Source organism: Diospyros lotus, chromosome 7 (genome assembly GCF_014633365.1).
Source record: "Diospyros lotus cultivar Yz01 chromosome 7, ASM1463336v1, whole genome shotgun sequence".
NCBI classification, from domain to species: Eukaryota; Viridiplantae; Streptophyta; class Magnoliopsida; order Ericales; family Ebenaceae; genus Diospyros; species Diospyros lotus.
Genome location: NC_068344.1, coordinates 14452086 through 14473456, shown reverse-complemented (window position 1 = coordinate 14473456; position 21371 = coordinate 14452086). Strand labels below are relative to the sequence as shown.

Below are 21371 nucleotides of genomic sequence, written 5' to 3'. Positions count from 1 at the left end.
TTATTTCTTATGCTTGCTGAGCTTTGTAGCTCACGTTGTACTCTCCTCCATTCTAGGTAAAGGTAAAGAGGTAGCAGGTGGGGAGTCAAGCAAGAAGGATGGGTAGACATGTGCGCGTGCGGGTCCCCTCTTGATTTAAAGGGTCTTGGGAAGTTGTGTTGATAGATGTGTAGACTTTATTTTGTGTGTAATGTAACTTAAAGAAAAGTCATGCTGTAATCCTTGGAAGTATTTATCTTGGGTTTGAATTTGATGATGGCAGGTGTATGCATGCTTGTGGCTAAGTGTATTTTGTCTATGTTCTCTAGCACCCATTCTTCCAGGTTGCCTTGAAATGGGTTAACTTGGGGAAGGGGGTGTTACAATCTATGTGAAAGACAACATTTTGATACACTAAATATGCTAAACAGAGTTCAAATTTGGGTTTGGGGATGTTTTGAAAACATGAGTTAGCCACGAGTCCATAGGAGAACACTTGAAACAATAAAGAGACAGCTTTGTTCAATCAACGATATCTCAAAATTGACTTCTTTGCTTTTAACGATTCTAAATATATGTGAAAGACGACATTTTGACACACAAAGTACACTAAAGAAAGTTCAAATTCGGATTTCAAAAAGTTTTGGAAAGTTGTGTTTTAGCCATGGGTACGTAATAGAACACTTGAAACACGAAAGAGACAACCTTGTTCAATCAACGATATCTCAATATTAACTTATTAGCTTTTCATGATTCTAAAACTATGTGAAAGAAGACCTTTTGATACGCTAAATATACTAAAGAAGGTTGAAATTCAGCTTTCGGGAGGTTTTGAAAACTTGAATTTTTGCCATGGGTCCATTGTAGAATTCTTTAAACAAGAAAGAGACAACTTTCTTCTATCAACGATATCTCAAAGGTGACTAAATTGCTTTTCACGATTCTAAATCTAAGTTAAAGACGATATTTTGATACACTAAATACGCTAGAGAGAGTTCAAATTTGGATTTCGGGAAGTTTTGAACACTTGTGTTTTAGCCACGGATACGTAGTAGAACACTTGAAACATGAAAGAGACAACCTTGTTCAATCAACGATATCTCAATATTGACTTATTTGCTTTTCATGATACTAAATCTTAGTTAAAAATGACATTTTGATACACTAAATGCACTAAAGTGAGTTCAAATTTGTATTTCTGAAAGTTTTGAAAACTTGAGTTTTAGCCATGAGTCCATTGTAGAACACGTGAAACAACAAAGAGACAACTTTTTTCAATCAACGAGATCTCAAAATTGACTTCTTTGCTTTTGACGATTCTAAATCTATGTGAAAAACGACATTTTGATACACTATATACACTAAAGCGAGTTCAAAATTGGATTTTCGAAAGTTTTGAAATGATGAGTTTTAGCCATGAGCCCATAGTCGAACACTTGAAACAAGAAGGAGACAGCTTATTTTCAATAAACGATATCTCAAAACTGACTTATTTGCCTTTAACGATTATGAATCTATGTGAAAGATGACATTTTGATACACTAAATACACTAAAGCAAGTTCAAATTTGGATTTCAGAATGTTTTGATAACTTGAGTTTTATAGCCTTGGGTCCATTGTACAACACTTGAAACAAGAAAGAGACAACCTTGTTCAATCAACGATATCTCAATATTGACTTATTTACTTTTCATGATACTATATCTTAGTTAAAAATGACATTTTGATACACTAAATGCACTAAAGTGAGTTCAAATTTGGATTTCAGAAAGTTTTGAAAACTTGTGCTTTAGCCATGGGTACGTAGTAGAACACTTGAGACATGAAAGAGACAAACTTGTTCAATCAACGATATCTCAAAATTGACTTCTTTGCCTTTAACGATTATCAATCTATGTGAAAGGCAACATTTTGATACACTAAATACGCTAAACAGAGTTCAAATTTGGATTTCGGGATGTTTTGAAAACATGAGTTGTAGCCACGAGTCCATAGGAGAACACTTGAAACAATAAAGCAAGTTCAAATTTGGATTACAGACAGTTTTGATAACTTGAGTTTTAGCCATGGGTCCATTGTACAACACTAGAAACAAGAAAGAGAAAACCTTGTTCAATCAACGATATCTCAATATTGACTTATTTGCTTTTCATGATACTAAATCTTAGTTAAAAATGACATTTTGATACACTAAATGCACTAAAGTGAGCTCAAATTTGGATTTCTGAAAGTTTTGAAAACTTGAGTTTTAGCCATGAGTCCATTGTAGAACACGTGAAACAACAAAGAGACAACTTTTTTCAATCAACGAAATCCCAAAATTGACTTCTTTGCTTTTGACGATTCTGAATCTATGTGAAAAACGACATTTTGATACACTATAAACACTAAAGCGAGTTCAAAATTGGATTTTCGAAAGTTTTGAAAAGTTGAGTTTTAGCCATGGGCCCATAGTCGAACACTTGAAACAAGAAGGAGACAACTTTTTTCAATCAACGATATCTCAAAACCAACTTATTTGCCTTTAACGATTTTGAATCTATGTGAAAGATGACATTTTGATACACTAAATACACTAAAGCAAGTTCAAATTTGGATTTCAGAACGTTTTGATAACTTGAGTTTTAGCCATGGGTCCATTGTACAACACTTGAGACATGAAAGAGACAACATTGTTCAATCAATGATATCTCGAAATTGACTTATTTGCTTTTCATGATACTAAATCTTAGTTAAAAATGACATTTTGATACACTAATTCACTAAAGTGAGTTCAAATTTGGATTTCTGAATGTTTTGAAAACTTGAGTTTTAGCCATGAGTCCATTGTAGAACACGTGAAATAACAAAGAGACAACTTTTTTCAATCAACGAGATCTCAAAATTGACTTCTTTGCTTTTGACGATTCTGAATCTATGTGAAAAACTACATTTTGATACGCTATATACCCTAAAGTGAGTTCAAAATTTGATTTTCGAAAGTTTTAAAAAGTTGAGTTTTAGCCATGGGTCCATAGTAGAACACTTGAAACAAGAAGGAGACAACTTCTTTCAATCAACGATATCTCAAAACTGACTTATTTGCCTTTAACGATTATGAATCTATGTGAAAGATGACATTTTGATACACTAAATACACTAAAGCAAGTTCAAATTTGGATTTCAGAACGTTTTGATAACTTGAGTTTTAGCCATGGGTCCATTGTACAACACTTGAAACAAGAAAGAGACAACCTTGTTCAATCAAGGATATCTAAATATTGACTTATTTGCTTTTCATGATACTAAATCTTAGTTAAAAATGACATTTTGATACACTAAATGCTCTAAAGTGAGTTCAAATTTGGATTTCAGAAAGTTTTGAAAACTTGTGCTTTAGCCATGGGTACGTAGTAGAACACTTGAAACATGAAAGACACAACCTTGTTCAGTCAACGATATCTCAAAATTGACTTCTTTGCCTTTAACGATTATCAATCTATGTGAAAGGCAACATTTTGATACACTAAATACGCTAAACAGAGTTCAAATTTGGATTTCGGGATGTTTTGAAAACATGAGTTGTAGCCACGAGTCCATAGGAGAACACTTGAAACAATAAAGAGACAGCTTTGTTCAATCAACGATATCTCAAAGTTGACTTCTTTGCTTTTAACGATTCTAAATCTATGTGAAAGACGACATTTTGACACACAAAGAACACTAAAGTGAGTTCAAATTCGGATTACAGAAAGTTTTGAAAACTTGTATTTTAGCCATGGGTACGTAGTAGAACACTTGAGACATGAAAGAGACAACCTTGTTCAATCAACGATATCTCAAAATTGACTTCTTTGCCTTTAACGATTATCAATCTATGTGAAAGGCAACATTTTGATACACTAAATAAGCTAACCAGAGTTCAAATTTGGATTTCGGGATGTTTTGAAAACATGAGTTGTAGCCACGAGTCCATAGGAGAACACTTGAAACAATAAAGAGACAGCTTTGTTCAATCAACGATATCTCAAAATTGACTTCTTTGCTTTTAACGATTCTAAATCTATGTGAAAGACGACATTTTGACACACAAAGTACACTAAAGAAAGTTCAAATTCGGATTACACAAAGTTTTGAAAACTTGTATTTTAGCCATGGGTACGTAGTAGAACACTTGAGACATGAAAGAGACAAACTTGTTCAATCAACGATATCTCAAAATTGACTTCTTTGCCTTTAACGATTATCAATCTATGTGAAAGGCAACATTTTGATACACTAAATACGCTAAACAGAGTTCAAATTTGGCTTTCGGGATGTTTTGAAAACATGAGTTGTAGCCACGAGTCCATAGGAGAACACTTGAAACAATAAAGAGACAGCTTTGTTCAATCAACGATATCTCAAAATTGACTTCTTTGCTTTTAACGATTCTAAATCTATGTGAAAGACGACATTTTGACACACAAAGTACACTAAAGAAAGTTCAAATTCGGATTACAGAAAGTTTTGAAAACTTGTATTTTAGCCATGGGTACGTAGTAGAACACTTGAGACATGAAAGAGACAAACTTGTTCAATCAACGATATCTCAAAATTGACTTCTTTGCCTTTAACGATTATCAATCTATGTGAAAGGCAACATTTTGATAAACTAAATACACTAAAGCAAGTTCAAATTTGGATTTCAAAACGTTTTGATAACTTGAGTTTTAGCCATGGGTCCATTGCACAACACTTGAAACAAGAAAGAGACAACCTTGTTCAATCAACGATATCTCAATATTGACTTATTTGCTTTTCATGGTACTAAATCTTATTTAAAAATGACATTTTGATACACTAAATGCACTAAAGTGAGTTCAAATTTGGATTTCAGAAAGTTTTGAAAAGTTGTGCTTTAGCCATGGGTACGTAGTAGAACACTTGAAACATGAAAGACACAACCTTGTTCAATCAACGATATCTCAAAATTGACTTCTTTGCCTTTAACGATTATCAATCTATGTGAAAGGCAACATTTTGATACACTAAATATGCTAAACAGAGTTCAAATTTGGATTTCGGGATGTTTTGAAAACATGAGTTGTAGCCACGAGTCCATAGGAGAACACTTGAAACAATAAAGCAAGTTCAAATTTGGATTACAGACAGTTTTGATAACTTGAGTTTTAGCCATGGGTCCATTGTGCAACACTAGAAACAAGAAAGAGAAAACCTTGTTCAATCAACGATATCTCAATATTGACTTATTTGCTTTTCATGATACTAAATCTTAGTTAAAAATGACATTTTGATACACTAAATGCACTAAAGTGAGCTCAAATTTGGATTTCTGAATGTTTTGAAAACTTGAGTTTTAGCCATGAGTCCATTGTAGAACACGTGAAACAACAAAGAGACAACTTTTTTCAATCAACGAGATCCCAAAATTGACTTCTTTGCTTTTGACGATTCTGAATCTATGTGAAAAACGACATTTTGATACACTATAAACACTAAAGCGAGTTCAAAATTGGATTTTCGAAAGTTTTGAAAAGTTGAGTTTTAGCCATGGGCCCATAGTCGAACACTTGAAACAAGAAGGAGACAACTTTTTTCAATCAACGATATCTCAAAACTAACTTATTTGCCTTTAACGATTTTGAATCTATGTGAAAGATGACATTTTGATACACTAAATACACTAAAGCAAGTTCAAATTTGGATTTCAGAACGTTTTGATAACTTGAGTTTTAGCCATGGGTCCATTGTACAACACTTGAGACATGAAAGAGACAACCTTGTTCAATCAACGATATCTCGAAATTGACTTATTTGCTTTTCATGATACTAAATCTTAGTTAAAAATGACATTTTGATACACTAATTCACTAAAGTGAGTTCAAATTTGGATTTTAGAATGTTTTGAAAACTTGAGTTTTAGCCATGAGTCCATTGTAGAACACGTGAAACAACAAAGAGACAACTTTTTTCAATCAACGAGATCTCAAAATTGACTTCTTTGCTTTTGACGATTCTGAATATATGTGAAAAACTACATTTTGATACGCTATATACCCTAAAGTGAGTTCAAAATTGGATTTTCGAAAGTTTTAAAAAGTTGAGTTTTAGCCATGGGTCCATAGTAGAACACTTGAAACAAGAAGGAGACAACTTCTTTCAATCAACGATATCTCAAAACTGACTTATTTGCCTTTAACGATTATGAATCTATGTGAAAGATGACATTTTGATACACTAAATACACTAAAGCAAGTTCAAATTTGGATTTCAGAACGTTTTGATAACTTGAGTTTTAGCCATGGGTCCATTGTACAACACTTGAAACAAGAAAGAGACAACCTTGTTCAATCAACGATATCTAAATATTGACTTATTTGCTTTTCATGATACTAAATCTTAGTTAAAAATGACATTTTGATACACTAAATGCACTAAAGTGAGTTCAAATTTGGATTTCAGAAAGTTTTGAAAACTTGTGCTTTAGCCATGGGTACGTAGTAGAACACTTGAAACATGAAAGACACAACCTTGTTCAGTCAACGATATCTCAAAATTGACTTCTTTGCCTTTAACGATTATCAATCTATGTGAAAGGCAACATTTTGATACACTAAATACGCTAAACAGAGTTCAAATTTGGATTTCGGGATGTTTTGAAAACATGAGTTGTAGCCACGAGTCCATAGGAGAACACTTGAAACAATAAAGAGACAGCTTTGTTCAATCAACGATATCTCAAAATTGACTTCTTTGCTTTTAACGATTCTAAATCTATGTGAAAGACGACATTTTGACACACAAAGTACACTAAAGAAAGTTCAAATTCGGATTACAGAAAGTTCTGAAAACTTGTATTTTAGCCATGGGTACGTAGTAGAACACTTGAGACATGAAAGAGACAAACTTGTTCAATCAACGATATCTCAAAATTGACTTCTTTGCCTTTAACGATTATCAATCTATGTGAAAGGCAACATTTTGATACACTAAATACGCTAAACAGAGTTCAAATTTGGATTTCGGGATGTTTTGAAAACATGAGTTGTAGCCACGAGTCCATAGGAGAACACTTGAAACAATAAAGAGACAGCTTTGTTCAATCAACGATATCTCAAAATTGACTTCTTTGCTTTTAACGATTCTAAATCTATGTGAAAGGCGACATTTTGACACACAAAGTACACTAAAGAAAGTTCAAATTCGGATTACAGAAAGTTTTGAAAACTTGTATTTTAGCCATGGGTACGTAGTAGAACACTTGAGACATGAAAGAGACAACCTTGTTCAATCAACGATATCTCAAAATTGACTTCTTTGCCTTTAACGATTATCAATCTATGTGAAAGGCAACATTTTGATACACTAAATACACTAAAGCAAGTTCAAATTTGGATTTCAAAACATTTTGATAACTTGAGTTTTAGCCATGGGTCCATTGTACAACACTTGAAACAAGAAAGAGACAACCTTGTTCAATCAACGATATCTCAATATTGACTTATTTGCTTTTCATGGTACTAAATCTTATTTAAAAATGACAGTTTGATACACTAAATGCACTAAAGTGAGTTCAAATTTGGATTTTAGAAAGTTTTGAAAACTTGTGCTTTAGCCATGGGTACGTAGTAGAACACTTGAAACATGAAAGACACAACCTTGTTCAATCAACGATATCTCAAAATTGACTTCTTTGCCTTTAACGATTATCAATCTATATGAAAGGCAACATTTTGATACACTAAATATGCTAAACAGAGTTCAAATTTGGATTTCGGGATGTTTTGAAAACATGAGTTGTAGCCACGATGATGAGATCAATGGAGCTGTAAAAGATGCCAAAGATCCTTTAAGCCTACAAGGAGGTCCAATCACAAGAGCAAAGGCAAAGAAAATGAGAGAGACACTCAACGGGCTAATTGAAGACATTCGAGCCAAACAAGGCTTTACTGATGCATCCACCAATTGGAAGACAACAAGTGGAAGTCAAGCCTATGTCCATTTAATCAGCATGCTAGCCCATTAGAAGATGACATGTGGCAGCATTTAGAAGATGACACGTGGCACCAAGATTATGTCTATGTGTAGCTGGCTAACAAAATAGTTGTTTAATTTCTTAAATTATATTATGGAGGGTACCAGCCATTAAGGTAGTGGTGTGTTGCTGGTAGTTATTGAGCATTTGGGAAGTGGGTAGTTATTAGGTTAATGGGTAGTTATCTCAAGTTGGTAGTTGTTTCATATTTGTTTTTCTATTTAAAGGGAATTGTAAACACTTCAAAAGGTTGGTTAATTTTCGTGATTATTGAAAGGAGAACTTTCTCACTTGGTTTTTCCAAGAACTCAAGACTTATCAAGATTGTTGAAATCTTGTGGCGTCCAATTTCCAAGGCTTATCGCTCCCAACTTCTTCTCTTATTCTGGAGTGTGGCGTCTATATCATTCTTTTTCTTATTTTGTTTCGTTTACTTGAATCTGGTTTGGCTTTCTTGGGATGATGCTCAACTTGTTCGTGGGCTTTTAGATGCAACCAAAGGGATCTTCATAGGCTCGCATCAGTTTTGGTATCAGAGCCAGGTTCTAAATCAGGTTCGAAACACATTAAAAAAAAAAAAAATTTCAAGTTGTTGGAATCTATTAATTTCCAGATTCTGATTAGGTTGCATTCTTGCTATTTCCTTTGTTCTTGTTGTTTTCTTCTTTTCCACCCTTTGATTTTTTGTTCTCGTTGGTTCTTGTTTTTCATCCTTTGACTTTATCCTTACTGTACTTCTTTTTCTCGTTCCTTGATTTGTGACTATACTTAAGTTCTTCCATTGGTATTAAATCCTTACTTGGTTACCTTTGATGCCTTGTGATCTGTTCATCTTGATTTTGTGAACTCTAATCACCTTCATTGTTACCGTTTGTGTGAATCAACTAAACCCACACACCTATAAAAGCATATCTCTGTTCATCTTGATTTCAAGAATCAAACTTCAGATAGTGGAATTTTCGTGCTTATAAAAAAAAAAAAAAAAAAAAAAAGAGTTTCAGTCAAGCACGTAAAAAAAAAAATAAAAAAATAAAGAAAAAAAAAATACACAACAAATCAGTGGGTACATAGCATTTCAACACACAGACAAATCTGGTTGTTTTTCTGATGTTCTAAATTCATCAATTGTGATTAAATTCTGTGTTCAAAATTTATTCAATTCTGTGTTCCTTCTTCAATCTAACCTGGTTATACTCTTTGCAAATTGGGTTGCCATAGATTTCACTTTCTTGATTATAGTTGTTGAGTTCTTTCAAAAGCTAATTGAGAAAGTTGAGTGGTAAAAGGCAAGAGTGTGAGCTTATTAAAAGAAAAAGCCAATAAATAGTGATATACACGAGGGTTGAGTGAATCAAACAAATTGAGAGAAAACACGTGAGGGAGTGCTTGTGAGGTTATATTTGAATCTTTATGCAGGTTACTAACATGGACCCAAAAGACAAGGGAGTTCGAGAAGAGGGGAGTAGTGACAATTCATTTGTGATCCAAGCAATGCAACAACACTTTGAACGCTTCAATGTTATGTTTGGAGAATTGACTGACAGAATAGAAAGAATAGAAAAAGCAAGAAGTTGGCCCAACTGATGTGAGAAGAAGACCAGCTCGTGAAAGTGCTAACTTGGGGAGACAAAGTCATCTTGATGGATATGAGGATGATGAAGAAGATGACCTAAACTTTGATGATCAATCTACTTTGCCTAGATTCGGCCACAGATTTGGAAGAAGAAATGTGAGGAGGCCGAGAACTCTAGATCGAGATAGAGATGATGAGCAAGAATTTGAGGATCAAGCCACAAACAGATTGGGCAATGAACGGGCTAACAGATTTGGTGGGAGGAATCCAGTAAGAAGGGATACCTATGATCGTGACTTGGGGAGCATTAAAATGAATATTCCTTCATTTCAAGGAAAGAATGATCCGGAAGCCTATTTGGAGTGGGAAAAGAAAGTGGAACTTGTGTTTGACTGTCATAACTACTCTGAAGTCAAAAAGGTAAAACTTGCTGCTGTTGAATTTACTGATTATGCTATAATTTGGTGGGATCAAGTTGTTTTGAATAGGAGAAGAAACCGTGAACAGCCTGTGGACACTTGGGAACAAATGAAGTCAATCATGAGAAAGAGGTTTATTCCAAGTCATTACTATCGAGACTTGTTCCAGCGGCTACAAGGCCTCACTCAAGGTGCCCGAAATGTGGAGGATTACCACAAGGAAATGGAGGTTGCCATGATTCGAGCCAATGTGGAGGAAGATAGGGAGGCAACCATGGCTAGGTTTTTACAAGGGCTAAATAGAGACATTGCCAATGTGGTAGAGCTACAACATTATGTTGAGCTAGAGGATATGTTACACATGGCCATGAAAGTTGAGAGGCAACTCAAAAGAAAAGGTGTTGTACGGGTGGGACAGATTTCGGGTTCATCCTCAACTTGGAAACCAAATTGGAGCAAAAGGGAGGAAAAGGCAGATCTTAAAACCAAATTCGAGCCTAAGTCTTACAAGGGCAAGGAAGTGGGTCCTAGCAAGGAGAAAGGTACTTTTGAGCCTCAATCTAATAGAAATCGGGATATAAAATGTTTTAAGTGTTTAGGCAAGGGACATATTGCATCTCAATGTCCAAACAAGAGGACAATGGTTTTAAGGAGCAATGGAGAGGTTGAAACTGAAAGTGAGACAGAGGCTGAATCTTTACCACTAATGGATGAGAGTGATGGAGAAGAGCATCCTGTGAATGGAGTTGTTTTGGTGACAAGGAGAGCTTTAAACTTGCAGGCAAGAGAAGAGAATGAGGTGCAACGTGACAACATTTTTCACACAAGGTGCCACATCAAAGAAAGAGTGTGTAGAATGATTATTGATGGAGGAAGCTGCACCAATGTAGCTAGCACGGAATTGGTGGAGAAGTTGAATTTACCAACTCAAACACATCCCCGACCATACAAGCTACAATGGCTGAATGATTGTGGTGAGATTAAGGTAAATAAACAAGTGCTAGTTTCATTTTCCATTGGAAGGTACTGTGACAAGGTTCTTTGTGATGTTGTGCCAATGCAAGCTGGTCATATCCTATTGGGGAGGCCATGGCAGTTTGATAGGCGGGTCAAGCATGATGGATACACTAACAAATACTCTTTTGTAATGAATGGGAAGTCTGTTACCCTTGTACCCTTGACACCCCAACAGATATATGAAGATCAGATGAGCGTTAAAAAAGAGAATGAAAAGAAAAGAGGGAGTGAGAACGAGGGAAATAAAAAAAAGGAAGACCAAAAGAGTAAGGAAGAAGAGAGTGAATCTGAGGGGATTCAAAAGGAGAGAAATTCAGAGAGAAGAAAGAACAATGAGAGTAAAAAGGAAAGAAATTCAGAGAGTGGAAAGGGAAAAATAGAGAGAAAAAAAGGAAGTTTTTATGCAAAAGAGGGAGATGTGAGGAGTGCTTTTTATGCTAGGCAGCCTATGTTTGTACTCTTGTACAAAGAGGCTTGCTTAAATACTAATGAATTTGACCTTTCTTTGCCTAGTATTGTTAAATCTCTTTTGCAGGAGTTTGATGACGTCTTTCCCAATGATATTCCAAGTGGTTTGCCACCTTTGAGGGGAATAGAGCATCAAATAGATTTCATCCCAGGAGCATCAATTCCTAACCGACCAGCTTACAGGAGCAATCCCGAGGAAACGAAGGAGCTCCAAAGGCAAGTTGAGGAACTTTTAGCAAAGGGATATGTAAGAGAGAGTATGAGTCCATGTGCGGTTCCGGTCTTACTTGTGCCTAAAAAGGATGGGACATGGAGGATGTGCGTGGATTGTCGAGCCATCAACCAAATCACTGTAAAGTATCGCCATCCCATTCCTAGATTAGATGACATGTTAGATGAATTGCATGGTTCATGTATCTTTTCTAAAATTGATTTAAAAAGTGGATATCACCAGATTAGAATGAGGGAAGGAGATGAATGGAAAACCGCTTTTAAGACAAAATATGGCTTATATGAGTGGTTAGTGATGCCCTTTGGGTTAACTAATGCCCCTAGTACATTCATGAGGTTGATGAACCATATTTTGCGTCCTTTTATAGGCAAGTTTGTAGTGGTTTACTTTGATGACATCCTAATCTATAGCAAGACCTTAGATGAGCATCTAGAGCATTTGCAAAATGTTCTAAGTGTTTTGCGAAAAGAGAAGTTATTTGCTAACCTCAAGAAGTGTTCCTTTTGCACAAATCAGATTGTGTTCTTAGGATATGTTGTAAGTGATAAAGGGGTTGAGGTAGATGGGGAGAAAGTTAAAGCAATCAAAGAATGGCCTACACCTAAATCTATCACCGAAGTGCGAAGTTTCCATGGCCTAGCAGGTTTCTATAGAAGATTTGTTAGGGATTTTAGTACTTTAGCCGCACCCTTGACTGAGGTTATTAAAAAGAGTGTGGGTTTTAAGTGGGGAAGTGAGCAAGAAAGAGCTTTTAATTTGATCAAAGAAAAATTAAGTTCTGCACCAATACTTGCCTTACCCAATTTTTCTAAAACCTTTGAGGTTGAGTGTGATGCTTCGGGTATTGGCATTGGAGCTGTCTTAATGCAGGAGCGGCACCCCATTGCATTTTTCAGTGAGAAGCTAAATGGAGCAGCCCTTAACTACCCTACATATGATAAGGAGCTGTATGCCTTGGTTCGGACCTTGGAGACATGGCAGCACTATTTATGGCTGAAGGAGTTTGTCATACACACTGATCATGAATCCTTGAAGCACTTGAAAGGACAAGGGAAGCTGAACAAACGACATGCAAAATGGTTAGAATTCATTGAGACCTTTCCTTATGTGATCAAATATAAACAAGGAAAAGAAAATGTGGTTGCAGATGCATTATCTCGCAGGTATGCGCTTATTTCAACTTTGAATGCTAAATTGCTAGGATTTGAATTTATTAAAGACTTGTATCCTAGTGATCCAGATTTTGCTAATGTCTATGAGGCTTGTGAGAAAATGGCTTTTGGGAAATTTTATAGGCATGAGGGGTATTTATTTAGAGAGAACAGAATGTGTGTGCCTATAAGTTCTTTGAGAGAATTACTTGTGCGGGAGGCTCATGGGGGTGGCCTAATGGGACATTTTGGAGTGAGAAAAACATTAGATGTATTAACTGAGCATTTCTTTTGGCCACATATGCGACGGGATGTTGAGAGGGTTTGTGGAAAGTGTATCACTTGTAAACAAGCCAAATCAAGAGTTTCACCCCATGGTCTATATACTCCTTTACCTATTCCGAGCGAACCTTGGGTTGACCTTTCTATGGATTTTGTATTGGGTTTACCTAGGTCTAAGAGGGGAAAAGATTCTGTTTTTGTTGTTGTTGATAGGTTCTCCAAGATGGCACATTTCATTCCATGCCATAAATCAGATGATGCTAACAACATTGCAGATTTGTTCTTTAAAGAGATTGTTCGTTTGCATGGCATGCCAAAGACTATAGTCTCGGATCGAGATGCTAAATTCTTAAGCTACTTTTGGAAGACATTGTGGGGTAAGTTGGGAACAAAACTTTTATTTTCTACTACTTGCCACCCACAAACGGATGGACAAACTGAAGTAGTGAATCGTACTTTGTCTACTCTATTGCGTGCCATCATTCAAAAGAATTTGAAGAATTGGGAAGAATGCTTACCACATGTGGAATTTGCATATAATCGTAGTGTCCATTCTGCCACTAACCATTCCCCATTTGAGGTAGTTTATGGTTTTAATCCGCTAACTCCATTGGATTTATTACCTTTACCACTTGTTGAGTGTGTAAATTTAGATGGAAAGCAAAAGGCAGAAATGGTGAAACAACTGCACGAGAAAGTCCGACAGCAAATTCAAAAACGAACCGAGCAATATGTTACACAAGCCAACAAAGGTCGAAAGAAACTAGTTTTTGAACCAGGTGATTGGGTTTGGGTACATATGCGCAAAGAGAGATTCCCAGCTCAAAGGAGTTCTAAGTTGCATCCTAGGGGTGATGGACCATTTCAAGTGATTACTAGGATCAATGACAATGCTTACAAGTTGGACCTACCTGGTGAGTATAATATTAGTGCTACCTTTAATGTTTCTGACTTAAATCCTTTTGATGTAGGTGATGATTCGTGGACGAATCCTCTTGAGGAGAGGGGGACTGATGAGATCAATGGAGCTGTAAAAGATGCCAAAGATCCTTTAAGCCTACAAGGAGGTCCAATCACAAGAGCAAAGGCAAAGAAAATGAGAGAGACACTCAACGGGCTAATTGAAGACATTCGAGCCAAACAAGGCTTTACTGATGCATCCACCAATTGGAAGACAACAAGTGGAAGTCAAGCCTATGTCCATTTAATCAGCATGCTAGCCCATTAGAAGATGACATGTGGCAGCATTTAGAAGATGACACGTGGCACCAAGATTATGTCTATGTGTAGCTGGCTAACAAAATAGTTGTTTAATTTCTTAAATTACATTATGGAGGGTACCAGCCATTAAGGTAGTGGTGTGTTGCTGGTAGTTATTGAGCATTTGGGAAGTGGGTAGTTATTAGGTTAATGGGTAGTTATCTCAAGTTGGTAGTTGTTTCATATTTGTTTTTCTATTTAAAGGGAATTGTAAACACTTCAAAAGGTTGGTTAATTTTCGTGATTATTGAAAGGAGAACTTTCTCACTTGGTTTTTCCAAGAACTCAAGACTTATCAAGATTGTTGAAATCTTGTGGCGTCCGATTTCCAAGGCTTATCGCTCCCAACTTCTTCTCTTATTCTGGAGTGTGGCGTCTATATCATTCTTTTTCTTATTTTGTTTCGTTTACTTGAATCTGGTTTGGCTTTCTTGGGATGATGCTCAACTTGTTCGTGGGCTTTTAGATGCAACCAAAGGGATCTTCATAGGCTCGCATCACACGAGTCCATAGGAGAACACTTGAAAGAATAAAGAGACAGCTTTGTTCAATCAACGATATCTCAAAGTTGACTTCTTTGCTTTTAACGATTCTAAATCTATGTGAAAGACGACATTTTGACACGCAAAGTATGCTAAAGAAAGTTCAAATTCGGATTTCAAAAAGTTTTGAAAAGTTACGTTTTAGCCATGGGTACGTAATAGAACACTTGAAACACGAAAGAGACAACCTTGTTCAATAAACGATATCTCAATATTAACTTATTAGCTTTTCATGATTCTAAAACTATGTGAAAGATGACCTTTTGATACGCTAAATATACTAAAGTAGGTTCAAATTCAGATTTCGGGAGGTTTTGAAAACTAGAATTTTTGCCATGGGTCCATTGTAGAATTCTTTAAACAAGAAAGAGACAACTTTGTTCAATCAACGATATCTCAAAGGTGACTAAAAATTGCTTTTCACGATTCTAAATCTAAGTTAAAGACGATATTTTGATACACTATATACGCTAGAGAGAGTTCAAATTTGGATTTCGGGAAGTTTTGAAAACTTGAGTTGTAGCCATGAGTCCATAGTAGAACACTTTAAACAACAAACAGACAAATTTGTTCTATCAACGATATCCCAAAAATGACTTATTAGATTTTAACGATTCTGGATCTATGTGAAATATGACATTTTGATACCCAAAATACACTTAAGAAAGTTCAAATTCGGATTTCGCAAACTGTGAAAACTTGGGTGTTAGACATGCGTCCATAGTAGAACACTAGAAACAAGAAAGAGACAACGTTGTTCAATCAACGATATCTCAATATTGACTTATTTGCTTTTCATGATTTTAAATCTTACTTAAAATGACATTTTGATATACGAAATACACTAAAGGAAGATCAAATTTGGATTTCGGGAAGTTTTGAAAACCTGAGTTTTAGCCTTGAGTCCATAGTAGAACACTTGAATCAACAAAGAGACAACTTTTTTCAATCAACGAGATCTCAAAATTGACTTCTTTGCTTTTGACGATTCTGAATCTATGTGAAAAATGACATTTTGATACACTATATACACTAAAGCGAGTTCAAAATTGGATTTTTGAAAGTTTTGAAACGTTGAGTTTTAGCCATGGGCCCATAGTAGAACACTTGAAACAAGAAGGAGACAACTTTTTTCAATCACCGATATCTGAAAACTGACTTATTTGCCTTTAACGATTATGAATCTATGTGAAAGATGACATTTTGATACACTAAATACACTAAAGCAAGTTCAAATTTGGATTTCAGAAAGTTTTGATAACTTGAGTTTTAGCCATGGGTCTATTGTACAACACTTGAAACAAGAAAGAGACAACCTTGTTCAATCAACGATATCTCAATATTGACTTATTTGCTTTTCATGATAGTAAATCTTGGTTAAAAATGACATTTTGATACACTAAATGCACTAAAGTGAGTTCAAATTTGGATTTCAGAAAGCTTTGAAAACTTGTGTTTTTGATGTGAATCAGGTTGCTAAAGCCTCACAAGATCTGTTGAGCATTAATGGAGGCCCAATATCTGTTGAACATTGATGGAGGCCCAATTTAAGCATTAATGGAGGCCCAAAATCTGTTGAGCATTTATGGAGGCCCAATAACATGATTGCAAGATTTGGGGTTGATTGATTGATTGGTTGATTGATTGACACAATTGCCAAATTTGGGGTTGATTGATTGATTGGTTGATTGATTGACAAGATTGCCAGATTTGGGGTTGATTGATTGATTGGTTGATTGATTGACAAGATTGCCAGATTGATTGGTTGATTGATTGATTGACAAGATTTGCAAGATTTGGAGATGATTGATTGATTGACAAGATTGATCCAAGCTTCCCTTATTTCCTCCTTTGTTTTAAATCTTTTCTATTTTAGATAATTCTTGTTTCTTTATCAGATTATGCTATTTCCTTCTTGTAATCAATTCCTAATATGCCTGGGATTTGATTTATTTCTTTCTAATTTAGAATTTGAATTCGGCTATATAAGCCAATGTAACCTGAGAGGAATTTAGTTTTTAATCAATATTATTTTGTGAGAGTTTTTGAAAGATTTCTTATAAAACAAATAGCGGAATAGAAATCTTACTTTGAAAACTTCAAGATAGATAACTCTACCTTTTCTTTATAGGATCGATTTGATGTAAAACACAACTCCACACCAAGGGTAATTTGATTACCAACTTAAAGAAGCAGCAACCAAAATACTTTCACAACCCAATGTGCCTTCTTTGCTAGTCTCTTATTCCTCTCTCTAGAAGAATATCTTGCAATCCTCTTCTCTTACCTTTACTTTGTAATATACAAATAAAAGGCTCTCAAATTAATGTCTTGGAGGAAATGGGTGGTGGTCTATTTATATTTGAGTGCCACCCATTCCCAAAGGACTTGTCTTTGGAGAAAGGGTGCTTGGAACCTTCCAAGTAACCACCCATAACCACTCTTAACCAACTTGGTGTAACCACCCATAATGGTGACCTTTCATCCATAAGGAAGAGAGAGAGATTTATGTGTTGCCATGTGTCAGCACATGGTTAAGTCACATGTCAATTGGCTAGTAGTCCATGTAAGCTGCCATGTCATCACCCGATGACATGTCACTGCCACCACACTATCACTCAGCTAGTGTCACTACCTCGAGCTGGGTCCAACTACCTTGAGTTGACTTGAGCTAGAGTGAGCTAGGTGAGCTGGAGTTGAGCTGGAGTGAGTTAGCTTAAGCTATTGTGAGCTATTCAAAACTCACGTTGAGCTATCTCTAGCTATCTCATGAGCACGTTGCTGCTAAGCTCATGATCCATCTGATCAAGTTTAACTTGTGCGTACACAAGTATTCGCTCAAATTCCAACAGTTTTCTCTTTGGTTCTTCAACGAACTATTTGAACTTATCAAGATTTTATCTTGTGGCGTTCATCCTTGACTTATCACTCACAAATCTTCTCATCTATCTTGAGTGTGGCGTCAACCCTACTTTCTTATACCTTTGGTTCTTATCTCTTTATAGATAACGGGTCAAGGTCCTTTGTTTTCTTTATTATGAATCTGTTTTAGAACGATCCTTGGCAAAGGAACCATTTTGATCGTCGGGTCTCACCTTCCTTCGTGGGGTTCACATCATTTGGTATCAGAGCTTTGGCTCTAAATCAGGTTTGAACTATCCTTATTTTTGCTTTCATTGATTATTGTTTCTCTTTATTCTCGCAGCATTGTTTGTTCTTCAAGTCTGCAACTGTGCCTATTTTTTTCATCTTGATTTCTTCAAGTTTTGTTACTTATCATTATATTTAAAAAAAAAAAAAAAAAGAGTGAGAAGTTGAGAATTCCCAAAAAAAAAAAGGAAAAGTTGGAAATTCAAAAAAAAAAAAAAAGAGTGGAAAGTTGGAAGTTCGCAAAGAAAAAGAAGGTGCGAAATTGAAAATTCAAAAAAAAAAATAAAGTAAATTCAGAAATCAATTGAATCTGAATTAGTTGAAGTGTTGCTTGTCATTCAAGTTTTGATTGCATAAAGTGTGTATTCTGTCTATTCAGAACAGTTTGACCCTAGTTGCATCAAAAGTCGTATCTCCTTTTCTTCTTGTCTTTTCTTATCCATTGTTTCATTATAACTCTATCCTTTCGACTTCTTAAATTCTGCCTATTTTTTTTTCGTCCTTTGCAAATTAACCCATTCTCATTCTTAGTGATCTGATTGGTTGAGTTTGGATTGTTGCAAGAAAAATTTTGATTGAGTTCATTTGAGTTCAATAAAGAACTAAAAGAGGAAGCTAAAGAGTGGAAAAAGGCAGGAGAGTGTGAGCTCATAAGAGGGTAAAAGCCAAGTTTGAGAATACACGAGTGTGAGTGCTATCAATCTTGAGAGGAAACACGTGAGGGAGTGTTTGTGAGGTTTCCTAACTTTGTTTTGCAGGCTATTAAACATGTCTCGAGAGAATGAAGCTCAGGAAAAGATAGATTTCAAACTCTTCTTTCAGTCCTTAGAGCAAAAATTTGAACGAATGGAGATGAGGTTTGATGAGATAAATGAGAAAATAGATAAAGTTGAATCTAGTTCACAAAGGGGGCAACCACCTAGAGCTCCTACTGTGCAACGAAGAGAGAGGCATCCACCTAGGTATGATTATGAAGATGACTATGGGGATGACCTAGATGATGATGATCGTTCCTCTAATGTAAGTGTAGGCCAAATTAGGCGTGGGAATAGAGATAGAGGAGTTAGACATGGAGAAAGGATTGATAATAACTTGGACAACATTAAGATGCAGATTCCATCTTTCCAAGGAAAAAAACGATCCAGAAGTTTATTTGAAGTGGGAGACAAAGGTTGAAATGGTGTTTTCTTGTCACAAGTACTCTGAATTGAAAAAGGTAAAATTGGCCACCATCGAATTTACTGATTATGCTATTATTTGGTGGGATCAACTTATTTTGAGCAGGAGACGGAATCATGAAAGGCCCATTGAGACATGGGAAGAAATGAAGGCTATTATGAGGAGGCGATTCATTCCAAGTCACTACTATAGGGACTTATTTCAGAAGTTGCAACGCCTTACTCAAGGTTCCAAAAGTGTTGAGGACTACCACAAGGAGATGGAAATAGCCATGATTCGAGCCAATGTGGAGGAGGACCGAGAAACTACCATGGCCAGGTTCCTAGTTGGATTGAACCGTGATATTGCAGATGTGGTCGAATTACAACATTACGTTGAGTTAGATGATATGGTGCACATGGCCATTAAAGTGGAGCGACAATTAAGGAGAAAGGGGTCCACACGAATTGGGCAAAATTCAAGTTCTTCTTCAACATGGGAATCGAATTGTAGTGGAAAGGATGAAAGGCCTAATGTTGAAACCTTCAAAACAAACAAAGATGGAGGAGCACCAAATAAGGTAAAATCTGATACTCTACCTCCTAGAAATAGAGATATCAAATGCTTTAAGTGTTTGGGAACAGGCCATATTGCATCTCAATGCCCAAACAAGAGTGTGATGATTTTGAAAGATGATGGTGATATTGAGACCGAATATGAGATTGATAATAAGTCTGATAATGAGTCCATGCCACCTTTAGAGGATGCAAGTGGCATTGAGTACCCGTTGATGGGGAGCTCTTGGTGGCAATGAGAGCTCTTAGTGTGCAAGTCAAAGCGGATGCGAAAGAGCAACGTGAGAACATTTTTCATACTAGATGCCATGTCAACGATAAGGTATGTAGCATGATTATTGATGATGGGAGCTGTACTAATGTGGCTAGTACTAGCTTGGTTGAAAAATTAAATTTGATGACTTTGAAGCATCCTCGGCCGTATAACCTACAATGGTTGAATGATTGTGGAGAATTTAAAGTAACTAAACAAGTGTTTGTTTCATTCTCCATTGGAAACTATACAGATGAAGTTTTGTGTGATGTGGTGCCAATGCATGCCGGCCATATTCTTTTGGGGCGACCATGGCAGTTTGATAGGTGTGCAATTCACGAAGGTTATACCAATAGATTCTCCTTTGTACTTAATGAAAAACCAATTACTCTTGTACCCCTATCCCCAAGACAAGTGTATGAAGATCAAGTGAGGTTAAAAAAAAAGAGTGATAAGAAAAATGAGAGTGAGAGTTCAAGAGTAAGAGAAACTGAGATGATCGAAAAAGAGAGTGAGAGTTCAAAAGTAAGAGAAATTGAGACCAAACAAAAAGCAAAGGAGAGCAAAAAAGGAAAAGGAGTTTTTGTTAGTGAGGAAAGAAAAGAGAGAAAACAAGTGAACTATTATGTAAGAGAGAGTGAATTCAAAAAGGCTTTATTTCTAACTACTGACCTTCACCCCTCTTTGCCTAGTGTTGTTTCTTTTTTGCAGAAAATTGATGATGTGTTCCCGGAAAGAATACCTAATGGTTTCAAGAAAGTTGTATTTGATCCTGGTGATTGGGTTTGGTGGCATATAAGGAAGGAACGATTTCCTATTCAAAGGCGTTCAAAACAACTTTCAAGGGGAGACGATCCATTTCAAGTGCTTGAAAGGATCTACAAGTTCGACCTTCCGAGTGAGTATACTGCAAGTGCAACCTTTAATGTTGCTGATTTCTTTCCTTTTCATGTAGGTGACGATTTGAGGACAAATCTTTCTCAAGAGAGGGGGAATGATGTGAATCAGGTTGCTAAAGCCTCACAAGATCTGTTGAGCATTAATGGAGGCCCAATATCTGTTGAACATTGATGGAGGCCCAATTTAAGCATTAATGGAGGCCCAAAATCTGTTGAGCATTTATGGAGGCCCAATAACAAGATTGCAAGATTTGGGGTTGATTGATTGATTGGTTGATTGATTGACACAATTGCCAAATTTGGGGTTGATTGATTGATTGGTTGATTGATTGACAAGATTGCCAGATTTGGGGTTGATTGATTGATTGGTTGATTGATTGACAAGATTGCCAGATT

General features: G+C 36.0%; 1 protein-coding gene across 1 annotated transcript; it reads left to right on the top strand.

Moving 5' to 3' along the window:
• The first annotated feature begins 18485 nt into the window (after positions 1 to 18485).
• LOC127805568 (uncharacterized) lies at positions 18486 to 20062 on the top strand. The gene has a single exon (XM_052342322.1). The coding sequence runs from the start codon at positions 19160 to 19162 to the stop codon at positions 20060 to 20062; it is 903 nt and encodes a 300-aa protein (XP_052198282.1). The 5' UTR covers positions 18486 to 19159.
• The last annotated feature ends 1309 nt before the right edge of the window (positions 20063 to 21371 follow it).